This window comes from Dendrobates tinctorius, unplaced genomic scaffold, assembly GCF_039654945.1.
Source record: "Dendrobates tinctorius isolate UK_male_01 unplaced genomic scaffold, ASM3965494v1 ptg000015l, whole genome shotgun sequence".
In the NCBI taxonomy this organism is placed as follows: domain Eukaryota; kingdom Metazoa; phylum Chordata; class Amphibia; order Anura; family Dendrobatidae; genus Dendrobates; species Dendrobates tinctorius.
In genome coordinates, this window is record NW_027361683.1 from 26334367 (window position 1) to 26359521 (window position 25155).

General features: G+C 42.5%; 1 protein-coding gene across 4 annotated transcripts in view; it reads left to right on the forward strand.

Moving 5' to 3' along the window:
• SFPQ (splicing factor proline and glutamine rich) overlaps positions 1-25155 on the forward strand; it is a 40680-nt gene that overhangs the window by 6980 nt on the left and 8545 nt on the right. Inside the window, exons 3-11 of one of the 4 annotated variants that reach the window (XM_073563134.1) lie at positions 7330-7631; positions 7745-7840; positions 7956-8152; positions 8475-8559; positions 9090-9204; positions 9850-9895; positions 9993-10111; positions 10890-10958; positions 15343-15552. In XM_073563134.1, the coding sequence (XP_073419235.1) occupies positions 7330-7631; positions 7745-7840; positions 7956-8152; positions 8475-8559; positions 9090-9204; positions 9850-9895; positions 9993-10111; positions 10890-10931 (1002 nt within the window). In that variant the 3' untranslated portion in view covers positions 10932-10958; positions 15343-15552. Of the gene's footprint in view, positions 1-7329; positions 7632-7744; positions 7841-7955; positions 8153-8474; positions 8560-9089; positions 9205-9849; positions 9896-9992; positions 10112-10889; positions 10959-15342; positions 21754-25155 lie in introns of those variants that run through there. The other 3 variants (XM_073563127.1, XM_073563121.1, XM_073563136.1) reach the window with 3 other exon arrangements.

A 25155-nucleotide genomic window follows, 5' to 3' on the forward strand; every position in this document is an offset into this window, starting at 1 on the left:
GGTATGACTACCAGAGTGAGGTGCACATAGAATCTCAACCTAGTTGGAAGTGTAATAAGGAGCAGAGAACCAGGTGAAAAATTAAAATGTGGGGACATACTTGCACTGGAGATGTAGAACTCCTAGATGGTGTCCACCCCAACGTGCGTTTTGGCACATTGCCCTCTTCAGGCGCATTTTTTTTAATTAAAATTAAACAGCGTGGGGACCTCTCTTGAGTACCAGCCTTGGTAACAGCTGAGGGTTGCAGCTCCCAGCTGTGAGTTTTGCCTGGTTGGTTGAAGAAAATAGGGTTATCCCACATCATGTTTTTTTATTCATTTATTTCATTAGATTGCAGGTGGCAGCTGAGGAAAACCCTGATCATCTGCTCTTGCGGTCACTATTACTAGTGCCAGCAAGTGTCGGATGATGGGAGTAATTGTCCCAAAAGCCCCCACCTGCTGTCGTTCGGACTTTAATATAATGCTCATTTTCCCTTCACCCATGACAGCACCACATGAGAGAGGGATCCGCCCCGCCAGGACAGGAACCTACTGAAATATAAGGGGCGGCACCTCTCCCCCGCTTCAGTTGGGTTCCTGTCCTGGAGCGGGATCCCAGGCTGACAGCGGCGGTGCCTGCCATGGATGAAGACATGGACCCAGGGCCGGCGCGGGAAGAGCAGGTCAGCTTGCCCCGGGTTCGTGCGGGTGCGGTAAGGCGGCCTCCATTCGGGGCGCTCCTCCGTGCCTCCCTCCCCCTGCGCGCGCCCGCTCGCTCCTTCTCCCTGGGACAGGGGAAGCCGGGCGCGACTTCCGGCGCCTGACGTCAGCGGCGCGGTGCAGCTTGGGTATGCGCCGGCTGACGTCACGGACGCGACGGACATGGCGCCTAGTGCGGCGCCGGCCACAAAAGAAGAAGAAGAAAAAAAAGAGTGGCCGGCGGTCGCAGGGGGGAGGGTCAAAAGGATCGCTCACCGGGGCCTATTTAAAGGAGGCAAGGAGCAGAACGGCCGGGCTGTTACAATGGGGTCACAGCAGGAACGCTCACCGTCCCCACTGTCTCTACCCCCGTCGCAGACCTCGGCACGGTAGCCGTTCGAGCGGTAAGAGCAGCAGCCGTCCGAGCCATAGATCAAATTATTCCTCGAGATCGAGAGAACACAGACCACATGCTCCAGCGCAGCCTTCCAGCCTGGTACCCGATTTTGTGGGTGGTGAGTGGATCTTCGTGAATGTTAGACCATTATTAATAGGGTCCTTTTTGTGTGTTATTTGCTTCCTTAGGTGAAAGGCAAAAAAGCAGGGAGCAAAAGAAATAATAGGGAGTGTGCGATATGCCAGAACCCCCTAGCGAAAGATTGGCAAAAAAACCTTTGCGCTAGCTGTATACAGCAAACAGTGGCGGAGGAAGTGCTGAGCCTAGCAACTCACCTCAGATCTGTCATAAAATCAGAGGTGGAAGGTTCACTTAAATTATTATTAAAGAAAAAGAAAAAAAGTAGAAGAAACTCCCCAAGTTCTTCATCAGACTCCTCCTCGTCCGAATATCAGGCTGAGCGCATGTCCTCTTCCTCCTCGGATAGTGACACAGGGGGCAGACCGTGTTTTCCGGTTGAGGATACTGATAGTCTCCTTAAAGCCATTAGGTCAACTATGGGCCTTCAGGAGGAAAAAGCGACCAAATCCCTAGAAGATGTAATGTTTGGTGGGTTACAGGAAAGGAAGAAACGCACCTTTCCAGTTAATGAAAAAGTCCAGGCGCTCATCGAAAGGGAGTGGAAGAAGCCTGCAAAATCAGGTAGCCTTCCTTCCTCCTCAAAAAGGAGATATCCCTTTGACCCTAAGGATACGGAAATATGGGACAAGGTCCCAAAAATCGATGCGGCAGTATCCAGGTCATCCAAAAGGTCGGCCCTGCCCCTAGAGGACTCAGGAGTACTAAGAGATCCACTAGATAAGAAAGCAGACTCCTACCTAAGGCATGCTTGGGAAGCAACAGCGGGGGGACTAAAACCTGCGATAGCCGGTACCTGTACAGCCCGGTCTTTAATGATCTGGCTACAGCAGCTAGAAGAAAAAATTGCTTCCAAGATGTCTAGGGAGAAAATTTTAGGAGACATGTATCTGCTACACGGAGTAGCCGCCTTTTTAGCCGACACCTCGGCCGATTCCATGAGGTTGACGGCGAGAGCAGCGGGACTATCAAATGCTGCAAGGCGTGCGTTATGGCTTAAAGGGTGTCCGGGAGATCTACAATCAAAAGCCAAATTATGCTCCCTTCCATGTGATGGACAATTTCTCTTTGGAAAAAATCTGGACGAAATCCTAGGAAAAAGCGGGTGATAAGAAGGGCTTCCCCAGGTTTCAGGGAGATCAAAGAAGACCGCTCTTTCGGAGGGGGAAATTCAATAGAGGCCGGCCTCCGGGAGATCGGAAAAGATGGGAAGACAAGAGGAAGAAAGAGTCTGGATTCATGTTCGGGGGAGCCGCTTCATCTGCAAAAAAGTCCCCTCAATGACGCCGGCATCCCCGTAGGGGGGAGACTGATGCTGTTTGGTCAGGCCTGGGAAAATATATCTTCCAATACTTGGATTTTAAACATCATAAAGGAAGGTTTAAAATTCCCCTTTTTTCAACAGCCAAGAGCATCATTTGTGGTGACCCCAGTCAGGAGAGGGGTAGAAGAACAGTTGGCCTTAGAGGCAGAGATCCTAAGCCTGCTGGACAAACATGTCCTGATCGAGGTTCCAAGAGGACAGGAAAGAAGGGGTTTCTACTCGCCCCTCTTTCTAATAAAAAAACCGGATCATTCGTTCAGGACGATTATAAACCTGAGAGGCCTCAACCGTTGGATACAGAACCAAACCTTCAAAATGGAGTCAGTGACTTCAGCTATAAGGCTGTTACACCACAACTGCTTCATGGCGGTAGTCGATCTAAAGGATGCTTACTACCACATCCCGATCCATTCAGAATATCAAAAATACTTAAGGGTAGCGCTCTACATTCGGGGCAACCTCAAACATTTTCAGTTCAGAGCCCTTCCATTCGGCATATCCATAGCACCGAGGGTGTTTACAAAAGTAGTTGCAGAGATGACAGCATTCCTCCGCATCCACAACACAATTATAATACCCTACCTAGACGATTTTCTAATTGTGGGCAACTCAGAACGTCACTGCACAGAGCAAGTAGAAAGGGTGATAGATACCCTACAGAATCTCGGCTGGATGGTGAATGTCAAGAAGTCAAGGCTACAACCCTTACAAAGGCAAATGTTCTTAGGTTTCATCTTGGACTCAAATCAACAAATTTGTCTCTTACCAGATGCCAAGGTGGAAAAGGTAAGGGATATGATCTTGGCAACAATAGATCAACCTCACACGACCCTGAGAGGGGCAATGTCCTTGTTGGGCACTCTGTCGGCCTGTATCCCAGCGGTCAGATGGGCACAATTTCATACCCGTCAACTACAAGCAGAGGTCCTATCAGCACAGAAGTCGCTAAAAGGCTGTTTAGAAGGAAGGCTGGAACTTTCCGTAAAAACCAAAGGCTCTCTCAGATGGTGGCTAGACAGAGCAAACCTACTAACAGGGACATCGTGGCAGAAGCCAGTGTCCGACGTGATAATGACAGACGCAAGCTCCTCGGGGTGGGGAGCGCACCTAAGGGGACTGGTAGCCCAGGGACCCTGGGGACACCTAGAGCAAAACGCATCCTCCAACCTAAGAGAGCTACGGGCAGTAAACAGAGCCCTAAGGATATTCATGCCCACTCTAGAAGGCCGCAATGTCCGGATTATGTCGGACAACAGTAGCCTACATCAACCACCAGGGAGGGACAAGGTCACGCTCCCTAATGCTCGAAACCAACGAGATCTTTCACAGGGCAGAGAGACACCTACACTCCCTATCAGCCCTACACATCAGAGGGGTAGAAAACACACAAGCCTATTTCCTAAGCCGCAACACACTAAAACAGGGGGAATGGACCCTGAATCGGGTAGTGTTCCAAAAGATAGTACATCTTTGGGGAGAGCCAATAATAGACCTCTTTGCCAACAGAAGCAACAGGCAGGTAAAAAGATTCTGTTCACTGAACCCAAAGGAAGAGCCATGGGCAGTGGACGCTTTGCAAATTCCGTGGGATTTCAAGCTAAGTTATGCCTTTCCTCCGGTAGCTCTAATCCCAGTAGTAGTGAAAAAGATAAGGGAAGATCAGGCCAGAGTGATCTTAATAGCCCCGTTCTGGCCAAAAAGGCCATGGTTCTCACTACTACAGATAATGTCCCTCTCAGATCCGTGGGTACTGCCAGAGATTCCAGACCTGCTAGCTCAGGGTCCGGTATTCCACACGCAAGTCAAGGGGTTCCATCTGACGGCGTGGAATTTGAAAGGTCACTTTTAAGTAATAGAGGATTCTCCCCTGGGTTGGTGGCTACACTGATGAAAAGTAGGAAGCCAGTAACAACTAATATATACGGTAGAATATGGAATAAGTTTCTGCAGTTTCTGGGGAAACCATTAGACCAAGAACCCCCGATCAAGACTATCTTAGAGTTCTTACAGGCAGGTCTACAGCTAGGCCTAGTGGTAAATACACTCAAAGTACAAGTTTCAGGGCTAGGCGCTCTATATAATTGTGACATAGCGGCAAACAGATGGATAGCTAGGTTTATTAAATCCTGCCACAGGTCTAGACCAGTCCCATCGCAAAAAATGGCTCCCTGGGATTTAAACCTTGTGTTAGAAGCTCTCACAAAGGAACCATTTGAACCAGTACAACAACTATCAGTGAAATATCTTACCCTAAAAACCATTATTCTAGTGGCCCTTACATCGGCACGTAGGGTAAGTGACCTGCAGGCCCTATCAGTTAGTCCACCGTATACCCAGGTATACCAGGACAGAATTGTCCTAAAAACAGACCCTGCTTATTTACCGAAAGTGGTGTCGGATTTTCACCGTAGCCAGGAAATCGTCCTCCCCTCCTTCTGTGAAAATCCGAAAAACCCAGGAGAGGAGAAATTCCATAATCTAGATGTGAAAAGAGCCCTCTTAGAGTATATATCAGTAACCAGCCAGTGGAGGAGGTCCCAGTCCCTATTTGTAGCCTTCCAGGGTGCCAGGAAAGGTTATGGAGTATCGAAAGGGACTATTGCCAGATGGATTAGGGAGGCCATTAGTGTAGCCTACTCAGCTAGTGGTGTTCCGATTCCTGATGGCATCAAGGCTCATTCCACCAGAGCCGTGGCGACCTCCTGGGCTGAAAAGGCAGAGGTATCAATTGAGCAAATTTGTAAGGCCGCTACCTGGTCCTCACCCTCAACCTTTTTTAAGCACTATAGATTAAATCTATCCTCCTCGGCTGACTTGACCTTTGGTAGAAGGGTGCTGCAAGCGGTGGTCCCTCCCTAAGGTGTTTCGAAGTCTCCAAAAATCTCTCGTGGTGCTGTCATGGGTGAAGGGAAAACCACCATGGTTACTTACCGGTAGCCGGTTTTTCCGGAACCCATGACAGCACCCGTATATTCCCCCCCCTTTTTTCACCGTATGGGTGTGCACAATAGTCGGGTGTATTTGTGTGATGTGGTGTTGGATAAACATGTAACTAACCGGGAAGTCCTCTCAATGCTCTGTAATCCAACTGAAGCGGGGGAGAGGTGCCGCCCCTTATATTTCAGTAGGTTCCTGTCCTGGCGGGGCGGATCCCTCTCATGTGGTGCTGTCATGGGTTTCTGAAAAACCGGCTACCGGTAAGTAACCATGGTGGTTTTCCCCTGCTCGTGCTGATTGCTGGCAGAGCAGGGGAGAACGATTATGGCAGTCTTCAGCACCTGCTGCTGGGGAACAGCGTTTACTGTAGTGCTTCTTCCCCGGTGGCGCTGTCCGTGTGGTACTGATGAGGCACACAATTGCCACGTATTATACACGGATATCTCTGGTACTGGAAATAACAGGACGTGTGAAAGAGGCGTAACACGGTGTCTGCATATTTGACAGCCTTTTCCTGCCAGGTTCCTTTTAATCCCTTCATGGCTTGGCTATTAAGTGTTTTTTTTTTTTGTTTTTTTTTTTAAGCTTTCTGTAATAGATGCAAGAGTTTATGCAGGAAGAGTTGTACTTTTGAATGACTTCATTCATATCATGTGATGCTCTGTGGAAAAAAATTAAAAGTACGTTTCAAAAAAGTTTTGTTTTTTTGTCTTGTTCACTATGCTGTAAAACTGACCCTGCAATTTTATTCTGCGAGTCAGTGCGATTACATAAATAACAAACATTTTTGTTTTTTTAACCTTTTCACAACATGACATATGTAGTATCCCCTAGAGTCTGTATTTTTCATGCACATGACTGCTTTAAACCAGTTAAATTCAGCTGTAAATGAGACAGCAGGATTTAACCCGCACCAACTGTGTAAGCGTATTACAAATACCACCCATTGATGTTCCTGTCACATATTGTCATGAAAGCAAGGGTCTGTAGAAAACAACCAAGCCTGTTGTAACAATCTTCTGGTGAATGCCAACTTGTGGCCAGTGTTCATAGGAGATTTTTACTCACACTGATGTGAACGACCGCAGAATTCAACAGGTTGATGGTGCTCCACTCTGATGGCTGATGCAGGTTATGGTTGATAACCATCTGCTTTGAAAGATAAAGGCTTGGGTCCTTGCGTGTATGGCGCTAATTAAGCCCCTTGTCAATAAAAAGGAAATATCCAACCATTTAGTTTTCAGTTCAGATGCAGCGATCAAAGTGCAGATGAGCTTCTGTAAGGTTTAGGCTACGTGCACACGGTGCGGATTCTGCTGCAGATACGCAGCGGATTTGGCCCTGCATATACGCAGCAGAACTGAATGTGATAGACAGTACCATTGTAGCCTATGTAAAACGAAATCCACAGTGCACATGCTGCATTTTTTCTGCGAAGATTTAGTGTAGAATGGAAAAAAACAGCATGTCACTACTTTTGTGCGGTTTTGCTGCATTATAGAAATCCGCAGGTTGAAAACTGCAGGGGAAAACCGCACAAAACATGCAGTAAAACCGCACAAAAAATGCACTTAATCCGAAAGAAAAATGCTGTGGATTTAGTAAATTTTGCACAGAAAATTCCAAAGCAGAATACGCACCGTGTGCACATAGCCTCAGCCACAGAAGGAGTAACTGTATAAAGCTAGTACTTAGCTTGTGTGCCATGGGACCAGGTGTTAACACAATAGTTATCGGTGCCATTTTCAATCATGTGAATGACTGAATTAAAACTGCACTGCTATATGCCATCTAAAAGTAGTTGTATAATTACTGTGTGGTTTAAAGTGCCCTTCTGTGCTTCTCTTCAGGAAACTAGAGCACTGGCTGAGATTGCCAAAGCAGAGCTTGATGATTTCCCAATGAGGGGCCGTCAGCTCAGAGTACGGTTTGCCACCCATTCTGCTGCCCTTTCTGTGCGAAACTTGTCTCCATATGTATCAAATGAGCTTTTGGAAGAAGCCTTCAGTCAATTTGGACCAGTTGAAAGGGCAGTAGTTATAGTGGATGACCGAGGCCGATCCACTGGAAAGGGAATAGTTGAATTTGCTGCCAAACCAGCTGCCAGAAAGGCTTTTGACAGGTGTACAGAAGGAGTGTTTCTTTTAACCACGTAAGTCTTTTGCTTTTCAGCAGTCTACTAATCTGTGTTCAGTATTTTGGTGTATATATCAGTTTGTAAACCTGTCAATGTAACTTTTATTGCTTCTTTGACATGCCTTAAAGGACGCCCATGCCTGTTGTTGTGGAGCCCCTGGAGCAATTTGATGATGAGGATGGGCTTCCAGAGAAACTTGCGCAGAAGAACCACATGTATCAAAAGTGAGTCTGAAATCTTAACAATTGACCTTGCTCTTGTAAGTGTAGTCCACAATTATGAATGTCAGGGAAGTAAATGTCCATTCAGTATAACTTTATCAAACAATCTTTTCAACAGGGAGAGGGAGGTACCGCCTCGATTTGCACAACATGGCTCCTTTGAGTTTGAATATTCCCAAAGGTGGAAGTCCTTGGATGACATGGAGAAACAGCAGAGGCAACAAGTGGAAAAAAATATGAAAGATGCTAAAGAGAAGCTTGAAAGTGAAATGGAAGATGCTTTCCATGAACACCAAGCCAACCTGCTTCGACAAGGTTAGTTTGCTTTTGTTGGACCTGCTGGTAGTAATAGTTAATTGGGCCCCTTCCAAGATAGTGCTTATCTAAACAATGCAGTTTGCTGTTCACCTAATTGACCATTGTATTCACAAAGATTTTGTTGGCTTTTAAAATCTTCCTGATGCCAGCTTTCCTTTTATGTATAGCTGCATTAGAAAAAGGTAGAAACTTTTGCCAAACAGCTAGATTGTTCATATAAATGGGAACAAAGTCTTTGGCCTGCTGCCTTGTGTAGTAAAATATGCACTTAATACATTTTTGGTAAATATGCTTTTTTTTTTTTTTTTTTTACTTACAGATCTCCTGAGACGTCAGGAAGAGCTTAGACGGATGGAAGAAATTCACAATCAGGAAATGCAAAAGCGTAAGGAGATGCAGTTAAGGTAAACATTTTAACCTGGTTTCAACAAATATTTTATGCCAGAACTGCTTCACAAAATCTTGCAATTTTTCAAACATCAGGCTGTGCAAGTCATTTTGTCTTTTCGTTGTTTTTCATTCTATTTTTGCCTAGCTGTGACATGGTGGGCACAGGGTTGTGGTGATCCTTGCACATCAAATTCTTAAGCAATGTCATGATTTGTCCCATCTTACTAGTTACTGACTAAAATAAGACTCGTTGGGGCATGTTTCTATAGTCTGACATGGTGCAGTCATTGACAGCCACTTTTTTGGCACATGCACTGACATGCTTTACAACTTGTTGGTCAGGGTTTTTTTTTTTTCTTCATAAAATCCTAGGCAGCACTGCACAAAGCAGAGTTCTGTTGAAATATAATCCAGAATTGCAGTCCTCCATAAAATGACTACTATTCACATACGTATAAAAATCTAAAATGTTTTAGGCTTGACACTTTTGGTCCCATGTGCAGTATTAAACATGTAGCTCAAAAAATGTTTCCATTTTGAACAGACAAGAAGAGGAACGACGCAGACGTGAGGAAGAAATGATTATTCGTCAGCGTGAAATGGAAGAGCAGATGAGACGCCAAAGAGAAGAGGGCTATCGTATGGGTTACATGGACCCAGTAAGTGTTTGGTTGACATTTATCTGAGATGTTTGTTGCTAATTAAAAGCACACTAATATGCACCAAATTCAGCTCCTTAATCTTGGATGGCTTGTGTGCCACAGTCAGATTTTACTGTTTGAGATGGTGTAGCTTTCTGCTTATCTTGCACTTGTCAAGTGGCAAAATATGTAAAAGCTGGGACAGGTTTTTGGTCAGTGTTTTGAGAATGCCCAGAACATTTCAGCTTCAGTTGCATGCATGTTTTTCAGTTATGGAAGGTTAGCGTTAATAAAGGTAGATTGGCTCATCTTTCAAGGATCTTGACAATTGGAGGGAATGGGGACTGATTTCCCTCTTGGTCTCTTCTGTGTCACATGATGGCTATTCTGACTTGCTGGTACATCGGGTTCTGTGTGACATGGAAGTATAAATCTAAAGCATTGGAATGAGGTGCCAAGCTTACATTGTAAAAGCGACTTACAGCTCATACATAGCTGTGATCTGACAAGCTGAAATGGCTTTCATGTGACCAGATCTACTGGAAAATGGATGATTAGGGAGTAACTACATACACCTTTACACAGGTGTAGTCAAAATAAATTACTGTTTGTTTTTTTTTTTTGTTTTTTTTTTTAATTTAATCTAACAAACTTCCTTCACAGAGGGAGCGAGATATGCGCATGGGAGCAAACGCTATGTCCATGACAGGTGAGAAACCACTCAGTTGCTTTGTACGAAGCACATTAAAATAGTTAACTGCTTTGCTTTACATTTGCCATTCATGGATTTTTATTTTATTTCAAAGATCCATATGGTGCTGCAGCACAGAAGTACCCACCTCTTGGGACACCTGCCATGAGCTATGATGGCAGCCCAGGTGTTGCTCAGGCTGCAATTGCTTCATCACTTATGGCAGGCGAAATGGTAATGTATCCAACTGTGTTCTAATAGTGATATTAGCAGTCTATATGAGAATGACCTTATAAGGCTAATACTCCTCAATTCACACTGCATTTTTGTAGTTGTACTAGTGCCAATTTTAATTAAAATAACCCCTAGAAATTGAATTTCTAGTTAAAGATTTTATTTCTTAGTCAATTCCCAAAGCACCTATTTTAGGGGTGTTTTGACAGTAGGCAATCATTTGTCACGATGAGTGCAGGTGGTTTGAATCTTGCAGTTTTTCTATTCATTCTTAGTCTTTGATGTACCTTTTATGTGAAATCATTCCTTTCAGTTTTTCATTATACAATATTTGTCTTGAGTACTAGGTTATGTGAGGCAGGTGTTTGACTGCACTGTCCTGTAATGTAAATCTATGCCAAGTCTGCTTGAAAAGAACAGACCTTCAGTATACAGGGAGTAATGAGCAAGATTTCTTCTGTGACCACTCTTGACACTAGAAGTTCAGTATTACTTGTTATGCGTTTTGTATTCTCAGCCGATGCTTTTCTTACTAAGGTTCAATGCATCATTTGCACAGGATAGCTATTATGGCTGAATAGTGACTTCTGTTAACAATTTTGAACACTGCTCATGAGGGCGTATAAATAAGAATTACATTTTTCTGCTGAAGTTATTGTGGTTGCCTAGTCTGGTGTGGTGCAGCCTGCATGCAACCCACAATACAACTTTTTATTATTTTTGTAAGGAAAAAACTTTGCCTAACAGTGGTTTAGTTATGTTTCCTATATACTTACAGGAAGCCTGTTATGCAGATTCAATCATATATGGGCAATATTAGATGTTTCCAAATGTAAAGCCTGATTCGGTAAGAAAAGCTGCCACTTAATCTAGTGACCATCATTATACATCTAATATATAATGTCTTTTTTTTTTTTTTTTTGACTCTGTACAACAGAATGTTATTTTGATTGACTACTAAGTGATGATAATTGTTAATCGATGTAAACCTCATACCTTCATGAGACATGTGACTTTTGTCCCTGGATTTTTTTCCCCCTTTTTGTACTGGATAATGTAAAAGCATATAGGAATAAACCCTGCGCACTCATTATCCAAATCTTAAATCAGCTGCTGTAATGCAGGTGGTCCACTCCCAGCTGTGCTAATCATAGCCATGTTAGATGGTCTGCTTCATTTCTGCAGACTTGGTTTAGATGAGGTATTGGGGGCTATTCTGTCCAGTGACTTAGAATTTGTTACTGTTCTAAAAAACGTGTTTAGAGCTACTGCAATGTGTAGCGTAAAGCAGATTAGAGGGCTGAAAGTACATTTTATTGCGACCATAGGGAAGTGACATTTCTTGTTGCTAAACTTGAGGGAGGATTGATACTTTGACCACAATAGTCATAAAATAGCCTATGAAATGTCATGGATACCAGAGAATACATTCCTCACGCATTCGGCCTTGGTTTATTGTATGTAACAGCTTCCAAGTTGGATGTCATTAGATTCACATGACTAAACTCTAGATCAGGGCTTCTCAAATTTTCTACTGGGGCCTCACTAGTTGTCAAAGGCAAGGCAAAAGTACTGCTCGTTTCTCTATCCATATTTAATTTTTGTTTAAATTGTCACCAGCTGTATTTGTGTTTTAAAAACTGGGTTTTTTCACTTCACAGCCATTGACCCTCATGGGCTAATATTTCCTGTTCTGTAGAGATAATCTTCCAGAAATCTCAGTCAGGATTATAATGAAAAGATCACTTAAATGGCTTGTCCACTACTGGACAACCCTCTATTCCCTTCATGACTGGACGTGTTTGGTTTGTTTGTTTTTCTCCTCCCCATTCAAGAGTCATGCTTTGGTTTTTTTTTTTCCGTCCAGATAGCTGTATGAGGGTGGATTTTATTTGTGGGATGAGTTCTTTTGAATGACACCATTAATTTTCATTTAATGCACTGGAAAGTCCCAAACGTTGAAAGTGCAATTTGACTTTTTTGCGTTTACTGCAGAAACCTGATCCTTCAGGTCAATATGATTATGTAGATGCTAAACATGATTATTTTTTTTTATTTAAATTTTGAAAATTCAGGAGCTCTTGCTTGCTGCAAAATCCGTTTCCAAGACATGTAATGTTTCATTTTTTTGTGATGGGTTATTTTTTTTTCCGTGAGTGGACATTCTTACTGATACCATTTTGGGTAGATATGTTTTGATATCCTATTCAATGTTGATGCTGAAAAAGCTTAAAGGGAACCTGTCACCCCCTCCAGGTTATTTTAAGTAAAAGAGCCACCTTGTGCAGCACTAATGCTGCATTCTGTCAAGGTGGCTCTTTAATTTAGGGTACCTTCCACCGCAGAAATCTTTTTTTTTTTTTTTTTTTTTTTTTTTTAAATTGGCCAGACATACCTGATATTTGACAGGGGGGCAGGTTTTTCCCCATCTGACCGAGATGCCTCAAATCCGTCACTCATGTCTTCCTGTGTTTGCTCCGCCTCTTCATTTTTCTTTTCAAATCCTGGCGCCTGCACTGTAGTATGTATTCTGGGGCATGCGCAGTGACCGTGCGGCCAAAGATCCCGCCCCGCAGTTGCTTATGACTTATTCGCACTGCGGGGCTGGGAATCTTGGGCATGAGAGCCGCAGATAATGACTGCGCATGCCCAAGATTGCCAGCCCTGCAGTGTGAATAAATCATAAGTGACTGCGGGGTGGGATCTCTGGCCATGCGATAGGAAGTCCAGGAAGTCATGAGAGAGGACAGGCAGTGGTCACTGCGCATGCCCCAGAATACATACATACAGTGCAGGCGCCAGGATTTGAAAAGAAAAGAGGTGGAGCAAACAACGCAGGAAGACATGAGTGTCAGATGTGTGAGGTGTCTCGGTCAGATAGGGAAAGACCTGCCCCCCCCCCCTGTCAAATATCAGGTATGTCTGACCAATTTTAAGATTTTCTGCGGTGGAAGGGACCCCAACTAAAAGCCACCTTGACAGAATGCAGCATTAGTGCTGTACAAGGTGGCTTTTACTTAAAATCGCCTGGAGGGGGTGACGGGTTCCCTTTAATTCTAATGTTTTGTTTTTGTTTTTTTTATTAACTTTGTATTTTAAGTTTTACAGCGATACCAAATCTGTTTTTTTAAATTTAATTTTTAATGGTGCAAAAAGGAGTGACTTGAACTTTTTTCCCATATTTTTAAATGTTCTGCTATATTTAATAGTACACCTAAAAGCACTTGAAGCTACGATCGTTTGATCGCTTGTACTATACATAGCAGTTCATCAGTGTATAGCTAAAATCGCGATCTATGAACTCCAGCTAAACACTGATTTTCACAGGATTGTCATGGCAACCCATTGGTACCATGTGATCACAACCTTATAAATCATACAGATATCAGAACACAGTTCTTGCCTGGCTGGTGGTTCTCTCAACCTGAGCGTTGCAGCATGTATTTCGATACAGTTGTCATGCTTGGGTCAGGAGAGCAGCCAGCCAGTGCACTCATTCCAATCTGTCCAATTTATGCGGCCATATGACTGTGCCCTTATGTAGTGCCATTAATTTCCACTATGCTTTAAATATCGTCCCTTTTGGGTTTAGAATCTAAATTCCCTATCAAAATGTCTTTGGAGTAGTGAGGAAGCCAGAGTACCCAAACGAAACCCATGAAAGTCCCTCGCAGATGTCCTAAGTGGGATTCAAATCAAAAATCTCAGTGCTGTGAAGCTAGATTGCTATCCACAGAGCCACCATGCTTTATCATGTATTGTATTGTCATTTAGACAGTGTGGAGGGCCTTGAGTGGCATCTTATCTCAATTCCCCCCCCCCCCCCCCCCCCGTTCTCGAATAGTGTATCCACGCATCAAGTGGTGCAGGTATGCCTAAACAGAAGAGGTGAACTCCCTTAAATGCACTTTAAGGATATAAAGCCTTTATTTAACCAGTTTCATTGCTTCCATAGCCTTTTCACATCCTAAAAGAATGCAAGTTTTTAAATGTGAAAAGGCTAATCATCTTCCTCATGAGCTCTTGATTCTGAGACACACTAGCTAATAGTGCTCAGTATCCTCTGCTTGCACACCAGTGAAGAGTGCAGTCTGCACTCTGGAGAGGCTCAATCAGTTTCTCAGTAACTGCTATGCAAGGGGTTGGGAGAGGGAGAGTTCTCCCTCTGTCACCATTGGGTTTGCTCTGGCAAACCAGAGTCCTAGCAAAATAGCATGATCTATTTTGCTGTCTATATAACTTACAGGTGTATATGCACTAAATAAATAGTGCAGTGTACAATCTATGCTATTAATGGATACCAGCTCCTTGTGGCATCAGAAAATATTGTTAAAGTTAAATGGCTCTCTAAAATTTTTTTGCTATTTTAATAACAAATATCAGAATACAGAATTGCATATAAAATAGTTTTTAAACATAATGGTTGCAATTACAGCAATTTCATAGTTTTTTTTTTTTTTTTTTCCTTTGTTCTAATGGGCAACACTAGCATAAAACCTTTGACCAAGTCTAATATACTACAGTTTCATCCACATGGTGCCAAATTTTATAATTTTTTTGTGTAGCAGCAAGCAATGTATGATCCAGCTTTGCTGCTTCACTTCCTATTGTGGCAGGAGTGATCAGTATATGACCGCTCCTGTGGTATAACTGCCTTAACAACTAGGGGCATCTCAGCTTGAGAAGCACTGTTCTAGATGCATATTTAGGAACATGTTTGGTAAGCAATTTTTGTTCCTTTTGAGTAAGGCAGCAGTGTTCTCGAATTGGTATTATGAAATGTTATCTGACGCTATGAAATGATTTAGGACAATCAACAGTGTGATTCTGTTAGGGCCATGTAGTTGCTTCTAGTGTGGTTTATTTTACCAGTGAGCATGTAAAGCCATGAAATGAGTCTCATTTCTGTTCCATTGACAAAAGGTTTGTAAATGCCTCTTGACTTTAGCGTCATAACGTTCCAGTTGCTTATATGTGCTTTTTCAAGCACAGCTATAAGTCTATTTGAAATGGCTTACCTTTATCAATTGTGGGCGCGTATCTCATGGTATGTGTGATACTTGACTAATTTGCAAATTACCCTTTTTTCCTTTCTATGTTCCTCGTACCTGTGGATCGGCTCACTGGTGATTGTATCGACGAACGTTGACTACGGGACTCTTCTATAAAAAAAATAACACATTATACACATGGACTCCTTCTGTAACGAACTCTACTTGTCTTATCAATAGCGTAACGATCGATTTGGCCAAGGCAATGCAGGGACTCCCAATGCACAGGCTTCCAGAGGAATTGGAGCTGTACCTCCTGCAGCAACTGCTGGAGGTTATAGCAGCAGGGGGAGAGAGGATTATGAAGGACCAAACAAAAAACCTAGGTTCTAAACAGATTCCCTTAAACCTAATGTAACTTTTTGTTTTATATATTCTTTTTTTTTTTTTCCTTTTAAACTTCATTTTTAGCGAGAAAGTAACGTTTTATGGATGCCTTTGCTTGACCCAGTATCTGTAAAGCCAGTCAATATATGCAGATTTAATTTGTGACATGGTCTTTTGTTTTGATAGTTTGTGAATTCCCTTCCCCCTACTTGTGACCCTCTTTTATTTTATATATAATTTTTTTTTTTAAACTGCTTAAGCGATACTGGATTCTAAATAACGCTAGACATTTGCCATTCATATCATTTTCATCTGTTTTCTGAGATAACGTGTCAGCAGCTACAAAGACCTTGATTGTGGCCTGGTAAGACCGCTGCATGACTTGGCTTGTCTCTAAAGCCACCCACATCCAGTAATAGGCTGTAAAGCCAAATAGGTAGCCCCACACATGCATTAACCAATGTGTGGAACACAAATACTGCTGGCTTTGGTATTGTCATGATTCAGTTCTTAGTGTCGTTTATCAGCCCACCAATTTAGGTAAATTCTAGTAACACCCTCCTTTTTATGTATTTGAGTATTGTGACTTGAGTAGAAGCTCCTTGGAAATTGTCCTTGTAATTCGTTGTATTAAAAAAACAAACTTGTAAATAAAAATGTGGAATGCTTTTTGTGTTGGGTAACATAATATATTTACTAAAATGGGACTAACCAGTCCCAAGGCAGGGAACTGTCTAAAGTGATGTAATCAGAATTCATAACTTTAGACATGCGTAAGGGTGTCCACTGAAGTAACATTTGATTATTGCTGGGTCAGCATCCCATGCCTTAAACTTTGGCAGCACGTGAGAATTCCATCCATATAAAGAAGCCGCCAATGTGGCCAGGAAGATGTGCATTTGGCATTTTTTGCATGTATTTTTTGCATGTTTTTTTTTCCTTCTACATTGAAGTTCAATTTGTAGAACTGCATTGTGGTAACAAATGTCTGACAAATCAAACTATCCGTAAAGAAAACTTGGATGTAAACATTTCTTTGGTTTTTAGAATACCAAGCTTGCAGATGTGACTTGTAGGTTTTAGGTCTTGAACATTTTCTATTTCTCTAGCAGAAACAATGTTTTCCATATATCCTACACTTGGCCTGTATCTTTATGGTAAATTATACAAGCTTTATGTTCTAATCACAAAAATTGAAATATTTGAAAGCCATTTTGATGGGTTCAAATAAAATGTTCCTTTAGTAAATTGTGTGAACTGATCAAGCTATTCTGAAATTTTCCCTTACTCATCCTTCCTGGATTAAGTCCCGTTTCTGTCCCTGCTTCCGTTGCCTGCAGCACTGATGTCACTTTGACGTTGCAGCCAACTACTGAGCTAAGTTGCATTGCTGGAGTTTACAGCACTAGCTACTGAGGGATGCAGGGAGCAGTGTCACTCTGCACTGGACCCACGGAGGGTGAGTAAAGAAGATAGATAGATATATAGATAGATTATAGATTACACATACAGTGCCTAAAGTAGTATTCAACCCCCTGCAGATTTAGCAGGTTTGATAAGATGCAAATAAGTTAGAGCCTTCAAACTTCACACAAGAGCAGGATTTATTAACAGATGCATAAATCTTACAAACCAAAAAGTTATGTTGCTCAGTTAAATTTTAATAAATTTTAAACATAAAAGTGTGGGTCAATTATTATTCAACCCCTAGGTTTAATATTTTGTGGAATAACCCTTGTTTGCAATTACAGCTAATAATCGTCTTTTATAAGACCTGATCAGGCCGGCACAGGTCTCTGGAGTTATCTTGGCCCACTCCTCCATGCAGATCTTCTCCAAGTTATCTAGGTTCTTTGGGTGTCTCATGTGGACTTTAATCTTGAGCTCCTTCCACAAGTTTTCAATTGGGTTAAGGTCAGGAGCCTGACTAGGCCACTCCAACACCTTGATTTTTTTCCCTCTTTAACCAGGCCTTGGTTTTCTTGGCTGTGTGCTTTGGGTCGTTGTCTTGTTGGAAGATGAAATGACGACCCATCTTAAGATCCTTGATGGAGGAGCGGAGGTTCTTGGCCAAAATCTCCAGGTAGGCCGTGCTATCCATCTTCCCATGGATGTGGACCAGATGGCCAGGCCCCTTGGCTGAGAAACAGCCCCACAGCATGATGCTGCCACCACCATGCTTGACTGTAGGGATGGTATTCTTGGGGTCGTATGCAGTGCCATCCAGTCTCCAAACGTCACGTGTGTGGTTGGCATCAAAGATCTCGATCTTGGTCTCATCAGACCAGAGAACCTTGAACCAGTCTGTCTCAGAGTCCTCCAAGTGATCATGAGCAAACTGTAGACGAGCCTTGACATGACGCTTTGAAAGTAAAGGTACCTTACGGGCTCGTCTGGAACGGAGACCATTGCGGTGGAGTACGTTACTTATGGTATTGACTGAAACAATGTCCCCACTGCCATGAGATCTTCCCGGAGCTCCTTCCTTGTTGTCCTTGGGTTAGCCTTGACTCTTCGGACAAGCCTGGCCTCGGCACGGGAGGAAACTTTCAAAGGCTGTCCAGGCCGTGGAAGGTTAACAGTAGTTCCATAAGCCTTCCACTTCCGGATGATGCTCCCAACAGTGGAGACAGGTAGGCCCAACTCCTTGGAAAGGGTTTTGTACCCCTTGCCAGCCTTGTGACCCTCCACGATCTTGTCTCTGATGGCCTTGGAATGCTCCTTTGTCTTTCCCATGTTGACCATGTATGAGTGCTGTTCACAAGTTTGGGGAGGGTCTTAAATAGCCAGAAAAGGCTGGAAAAAGAAATAATTAATCCAAACATGTGAAGCTCATTGTTCTTTGTGCCTGAAATACTTCTTAATACTTTAGGGGAACCAAACAGAATTCTGGTGGTTTGAGGGGTTGAATAATAAATGACCCTCTGAATAAACTTTTCACAATTTAAAAAAAAATTAAAGAAATAACATTCTTTTTTGCTGCAGTGCATTTCACACTTCCAGGCTGATCTACAGTCCAAATGTCACAATGCCAAGTTAATTCCGAATGTGTAAACCTGCTAAATCTGCAGGGGGTTGAATACTACTTGTAGGCACTGTACACACATATGTTGGAGTGGGAAGCCAGAAAGCTTTTTAAGCTTGTAACTAAATTTGCTTAAGGTCACTGTAGAAAGTTGCCATGTGTATTCTATTCTAGATGGATATGTAAACTAGTATCGTAAATCGCAACACTTTATGGCTGTAAAACTTTAGTGACCTTTTAAAGGGAATCTGTCAACAAGATTTCACAATGCAACCTTTATGTTCATGTGTTAAAAGTACAAGTTGGCAATACCTTTACATGGCTAGACTTTCCTGTTTTTCTGCCTCATTTGCAACTTAATTAAAATTCCTCAATGTGTAGGCTTGAATATTGTCACTTCAGCTCTATTCTCAAGCCAGTGCTGTCTCCTGTTTGATTTAAGTCTACTTTTGCCTGAAGTCACACACCATAGTGGCTGAAATTCAAGCAGTAGTGAGCCTGGAGAGACATAGACCATCCAGATCTGAAGACTAATTTGCATATGGGTGCAAATGCTGCTTTCAGCAATGGATTGGCCATGCAAAAGTATTGGACTTGTCTTTGTAAGGTAAATGTGCATTTTTTTTTTTGAGGGGGGGGGGGGGAAGAATCCTGCTGAGATTACCTTTAATGCAGATAATCATTGATTAAAGTTAGGGTCATCCTGTCTTTAATTTGTAGAGCATGGGACAAGGCTGCAATGACTGGTTTTTCTGTAAAGTTAATTCTGTCTCTTTAAATTACAGTGTCTTGGGAAAAAAAATGTAAAGCTTCAACAATCTCAGAAGTAGGCAATTTCTCATAGCCTTAAGATTTTCAGCGTGGAATGAAGTTACCAGTCTCAAGTCTTCTCTTTAAAAGCTGTTAACTAGTTTGATTTGTAGAATATGCAGTGTAGAGGCAAATATACAACTCAAAGGGAAAAATGGGTGACTTTAAGGCAGGGTCATGCTCAAATATCTTTTGAGATAAAGATCTTTTTGCTTGCTTACTTGCAAAGAAAAGGTATAAAAACAGGTGCTACACTTTCATTTCAAAACCTAGTTGGCGTTTTGTTCTCATTCTGGAACGTCGTAGCTTCGCAACTCGCTTTAAGACATTCTCCAGCTTTATGAAACTAAAGGGATCTGAAAAAAAGGTAAATGGTGGAATTTCGTCTACTTGCGGTTCTCACATTACGATTTAAACTGCCGTACCCATAATAGAATTTATCAAAACGCAGATGGCATGTTAGAAGTCTTGTGAAGAATGATCCTTTCCATCTGCCCTACTCTGGGCATCTGATCTCTTATTACATGGAACCAAAGAGCCTGCACTGTGGTGACTTCTCTAAAAGTTAAAGAAGTCTGTGGTAAAATTCTAGTGCAGTGATTCTACCAAAGCTAGTCTAAAACTGGACCTGTCCGTTTGCTGTCAGACTTTTTTTTTTGTTAAATCTGAGCACTTAAATTGGAACTGTACGTTCACAAACTTTTTTTTTTTTTTTTTTGTAGAAGCTTTAGGGAATGAAGCAAATTCTTTGATAAACGCAGGAAACAAGAATAAGTATAATGCCATATGATCTGCTTTTTGAGAATCTTCAAAATCTGACTCCCATCTCACTGATTTGATTAGTCTGTTTCCATCTAGGAGTGAGGTGCAGAGTGATAGACCGTTCAGAATGATATTTAATTGTTTTCTCAGTCTCTAACCTCCATTGCTTGTGCATTCAGAGTACACCTCTATAATGTTATCCATTCTGCTTCTATGTGTACTAACATAAGGAATGAAGAGCAGAAACCCCTCTCCCTGTGGTGTGTATGACATACACCATAGCAGCTAGTCTCCCAGCAGCTCAGTTGACTGTAAATTTAGTGGAAGGGTCTTCAGAGAGGAAAACCAATTAATAGCAGTTTACAAATTCTAAAAGCCAAATTCATGATTTCATGTATACAGAGGACATCATATTCTTCAGTTACTTGAAAGTATAGTTGATCTCTAAATGGCCAGGCATTACTTGAAAGAAATGTGATTCATGCTGGCTAAACTGGGCTGTATTATAGCAGTGCATGTTTCTACTCTGAAACACTGTAGCATTTCAGAGGAGAAACCACTTAAGACAAGTCAGCTTAGACGTGGGGCCCAATTCATTGGCCTCATTTGGCTACAAATCTGGAGTCACTCTGCTAATGCTCAGTGTTTTCTGGTGCCAGGATCTGCTGGCACATGACTGCAAGCATGTTACTTGCATACATATGATCACGTGACTAATAGATGTGTGCAGCCTTGCTCAGTGCAAATGTATTTGAGCGAGGCTGGATACAGTCTAGTCTGAATGTGGCCAGTAGTGTGCAAATGGCATATTTTTGGTCACACTAGCACTCTTTCCCAGCACCAGCGAAATCCTTGTTGTCCTCGTGAGTATTCTCAACTTGTGCAAAACCTAAGCAACTTTTCGATGTTTTATTTTAATCCAGAAAACTGACATTCCTTGAGAAGCCAGCCAGGGACTAAAGCCTCCAATCAGAGCAAGTCTTTGGCATCTGCTTCCTGCTCAAAACCTCCTGTCTGACAGTCCTTTTCCAGTCAGTCAAGCGGGCTAGGAAGAAGCTATTGAAAATTGGCCTCAGGCTAGTCAGTTGAGACACAATGCCTGGGCCAGCTTCTATTTTCTAAAATGCTGCAGCATTTCAGTGTAAAGCCTACTGTGCTAGAATACTGCTGCTGATTTGTGCTTCAAATGGTTCAAGCAACCTGACTCTGACCTGTTCCCTTTAGGAACTTAAAGTGCTTATCAAAGATGGTTGGAACCTAAAGTTCTTTGTCATTTCTATAGGTATGGTGACGGCATGTGAGGCAAATGCATTGGCAAATCTACTAACAGGCAAAATGAATGCCCTGTTGGAGTTTGTATGTACTGTACTTGCTAACAATGCAAGTTTCAGAAGTGGGGTAAAATATTCCAGTTGACTAACTGTTCCTGTTAAAGTCTTCACTTATTCCTGGCAAAGATGTGTATATCTGTTGTGATCTTGGCAGCCAGAGGCATGGGAATGCATCTACATGTTTTTACTGGCAATTTAGCCACTTCAATCTTAGTGGCCGTCTGTAGCAAGCAGTTCTCCAGTGCATAACTTTGAGGAACATAGTTCTACCAAAGGACTGTAGGATCCCGGATGTAGTAGTGCCTCTTCAAGATGCTCAATGCTGGCTGTGATCAGGTAGGTACATAAGAAAACGTCTACCTTGGTAAAATACTGTGTAGAAATGCCATTCTGACATAACACTTCTGTTTAATGAAATACAGTGCAGCACTTGTGGGTTTCTTTACATAAAATATCTCGAGGCACAACTATAATGCTAAATGTCAGTGGGCATTTACTTGCCTACAGGATTTCATGGCTATTGTACGGTACCTAGCACAAGTCATTGTGGTGGTGGTGGGGGGGGGGCATTGAGTTCCTGCAACAGACTAGGTTTCTGTTTAGTACTTGAAATATTCACTTTGATTTTGGAAAGGTCTACTTTGGAAGACCGCATGCTTGCAGTCTGGCGTAAATTTGTAAATCCGTCATCTTCGGTGATAAGCTGATTAAGGATGCAATTTATTGGTCAATTGGCAAAGTACTAGGGATGTTTTTATCTAGCTTTAGCTGAAGTTCCTTTTGGCTTTCTAATGTGTTAAACTTTACAATGACCACTTAACTTTAAATAAGTGTTCCAATTAGGGCTACTATCCAAATATAGATTACTCAATCTGTTTTGGGTCAACCTGGGCCGACTTTTAACATGAATAAATCCATTTTTGCTTGCTGTATTCTTGAGCTTTATGATCTAAAAGCTGCCAGCCAATAGTCAAGCGATGCAAAAACTAACTTCCTAGATGTTCACTATGTAATTTACTCCTAAAGGTTCATTCAAATTGAAAGCCATGTTGCCATTTACTAAGCCACAGTTAAATAAACACAGTAGTGCTGAAAACTGGGAGTCGATTCAAATCTAGGTTCACTGATCTGCCTTATGCTAGATATGTCTTTATGGCAGCATAATCCAAGACTAAAATGGACAAGTCATAGTTAAAAGTTGTTTTTGTCAGACTTGTGTCATAATTCAGTTTTGTGGGTTTTTAATTGAAAAAAAGACACTTTCAGCCCCCCTGAGGCTAGTTTCACACTAGCGCTTTTGAGTGCAGCGTCGGCCTGCGCACGGCTGCCGCTAAGCCCCGCCCCCTGCCGCGCCTCTGCCGGTAGCTCCGCCTACCGGCGCATGACGCTGCATGCGTCCTGCGTCCCCTATCTTTATCACTGGGGGGCGCAGGCCGTGCGCAATATGCGTTTGGCGGCGCATGCGTCCTTTCGACGGTGCGCCGACCTGCGCCAAACGCAACCTGCTGCAGTTTGGTTGCGCTCGGCGCACCGTCAAATAGGCGCATGCGCCGCCAAACGCATATTGCGCACGGCCTGCGCCCCCAGTGATAAAGATGGACGCATGCAGCGTCATGCGCCGGTAGGCGGAGCTACCGGCGGAGGCGCGGCAGGTGCGGGGCTTAGCGGCGGCCGTGCGCAGGCCGACGCTGCGCTCAAAAGCGCTAGTGTGAAACTAGCCTGAGATGTACTGAAAAGGCATTGGTACATTTCAATGTCTTGATGTGTAGTACTGTATAATAGTTTCCTAGTGCAAATTATGAATATATTTAGTTGGAAATGTTGCAATGAACTAAAAACTTAAATGCTAGGGGTGTTTTATTTTTTTTTTTTCATCCTCTTGACCGCTTAAAGCACAGGCCATGATTATCCTGATGGGATGGTATGAAAGCATAGGATTTTAAGAGGCAGTCCAAGCTAGGGCTTTGCAGTATGATTGACTGCAATCATACCATTGTAATCAAAAAATTGCATGCACTTTTTTTGCATAGTAAAAACCTGCTTTTGACTGTTTAGCACAGTCCTTACCACAGATGTCTGTTGCTGTATAAACTGACCATACTAAATTTACCCCTTCACGACCTAGGAGTATGTCATGAGTTGCATCCCTGCATTTGATGTGAGCTCTGGCACTGAGCCTGCATCTTTCCTGTCCATGACAGGTGATTTGATCAGTTGTCATGTGCCTTTAGCAACCATGGGTGGAATCCACCTGCAGCTAACATGTTACATACCGCTCTGTCTCTTGACAGGGGCATCTGCAGAAGACCACTGTGTTCATCACTGCAGTTCTCCTATGATCGCCAGCCCATGGGCTGAAACCCTGCTATGTGTAGCACAGACTATTGGGTGATCAGCACTTCAAGTCTCATAAGGGGACTGTTGAAGCAAGTAAAGTAAGAGAAATGTTTCTCTTTTTTTAAATATAAAAGTTCAAATAACACCCTTTTTGCCCCATTCAGAATAAACATTTTTGCTATCACTGCTCTCAGAAATGCCCCATCGATCAAAATAGAAGCTAAACTAGTCTGACTAGTAAGCTGCGTAATGAGGGAAAAAAAGCCCAAAATCCTGTTTTTATATTGCTGCAACATTGCAATAACAGGCGAGCAAAACTATGTATCTATTCCAAAATGCCATCAATAAAAACGTCAGCTCGGCGCATAAAAAAATAAGCCCTCACTGAGCCCCAGATCCCAAAAAATGGAGACGCTATGGGTTTTGGAAAATGGCTTTAGTTTATTTTAAAACATGCATTTATTTCACCATTTAAATAAAAAAACCGAACCTATACATGTTTGGTATCTGTGAACTTGTAAGGATATGAAAAATCAGAATGGCAGGTCAGTTTTAGCTTTACAATTTAGCTTTACAATTTTGTCTTGTAAAAATAAACTAGCCCTCACATGGCCATATTAACAGAAGTTATGGCTCTGGGAAGAAAGGGAGCAAAAATAACTCATGGAGAGGTTATAACATCACGTTAAAAACTACACTAGCAAAGCATGTTTTTCTATGTGAAGTGTGGCCAACCAAGCTTGTATCAATAATAACCACACTATGGCTTTACTCTCAGGACTCCTTTTGAGCACACTGCTTCTAAGAAGCTTTGCTCGACTTGGGCTATTCACAAATAAGGAAATAGCAGACTCATCTGTTGATCTGATCCCAACTACCTGGCTTACAGCTGTCAGCTGATTGCCACAAATATAGAGATAAATGGGGAAGCTGTTGCTGAGACAAGAGTGACCAAGAGAAGGAAAAAATGGCCTTGCCAAAAACAACCGCAAAATTGTGCACAAGTGTAATTCTGTAGATTGGAGGTCAAAATGACAAGGAGAATCCTTGTGAAAAGTATCTTTGCTTTGAGTGTTTCAAAGCAGGTAACACTAGGGAGGCTGTTTGTAAAAGGTGGATTTTAATGACACCTGTAAAATTCCTGGTTAATGACTGTCTATTCAGAGGGGCTATGGACTGATACATTTATATCAAGCCATCACTGAAATGCTGAATCAAGCTTTCCAACAAATCCAATACTAAAGGCAAATTTCAACTAAACCATAACTGGATTCTCAGCACCTTGTCAACTGTTTTCTCCAATGAGCCTTGCTGGCTGTGCAGGCTCCTGATGGTTGAGGTGCTGGATGCTTTTTAAAGCACTTCCTCACTACTGAGCATGTACATAAGGTGCAGCACCAG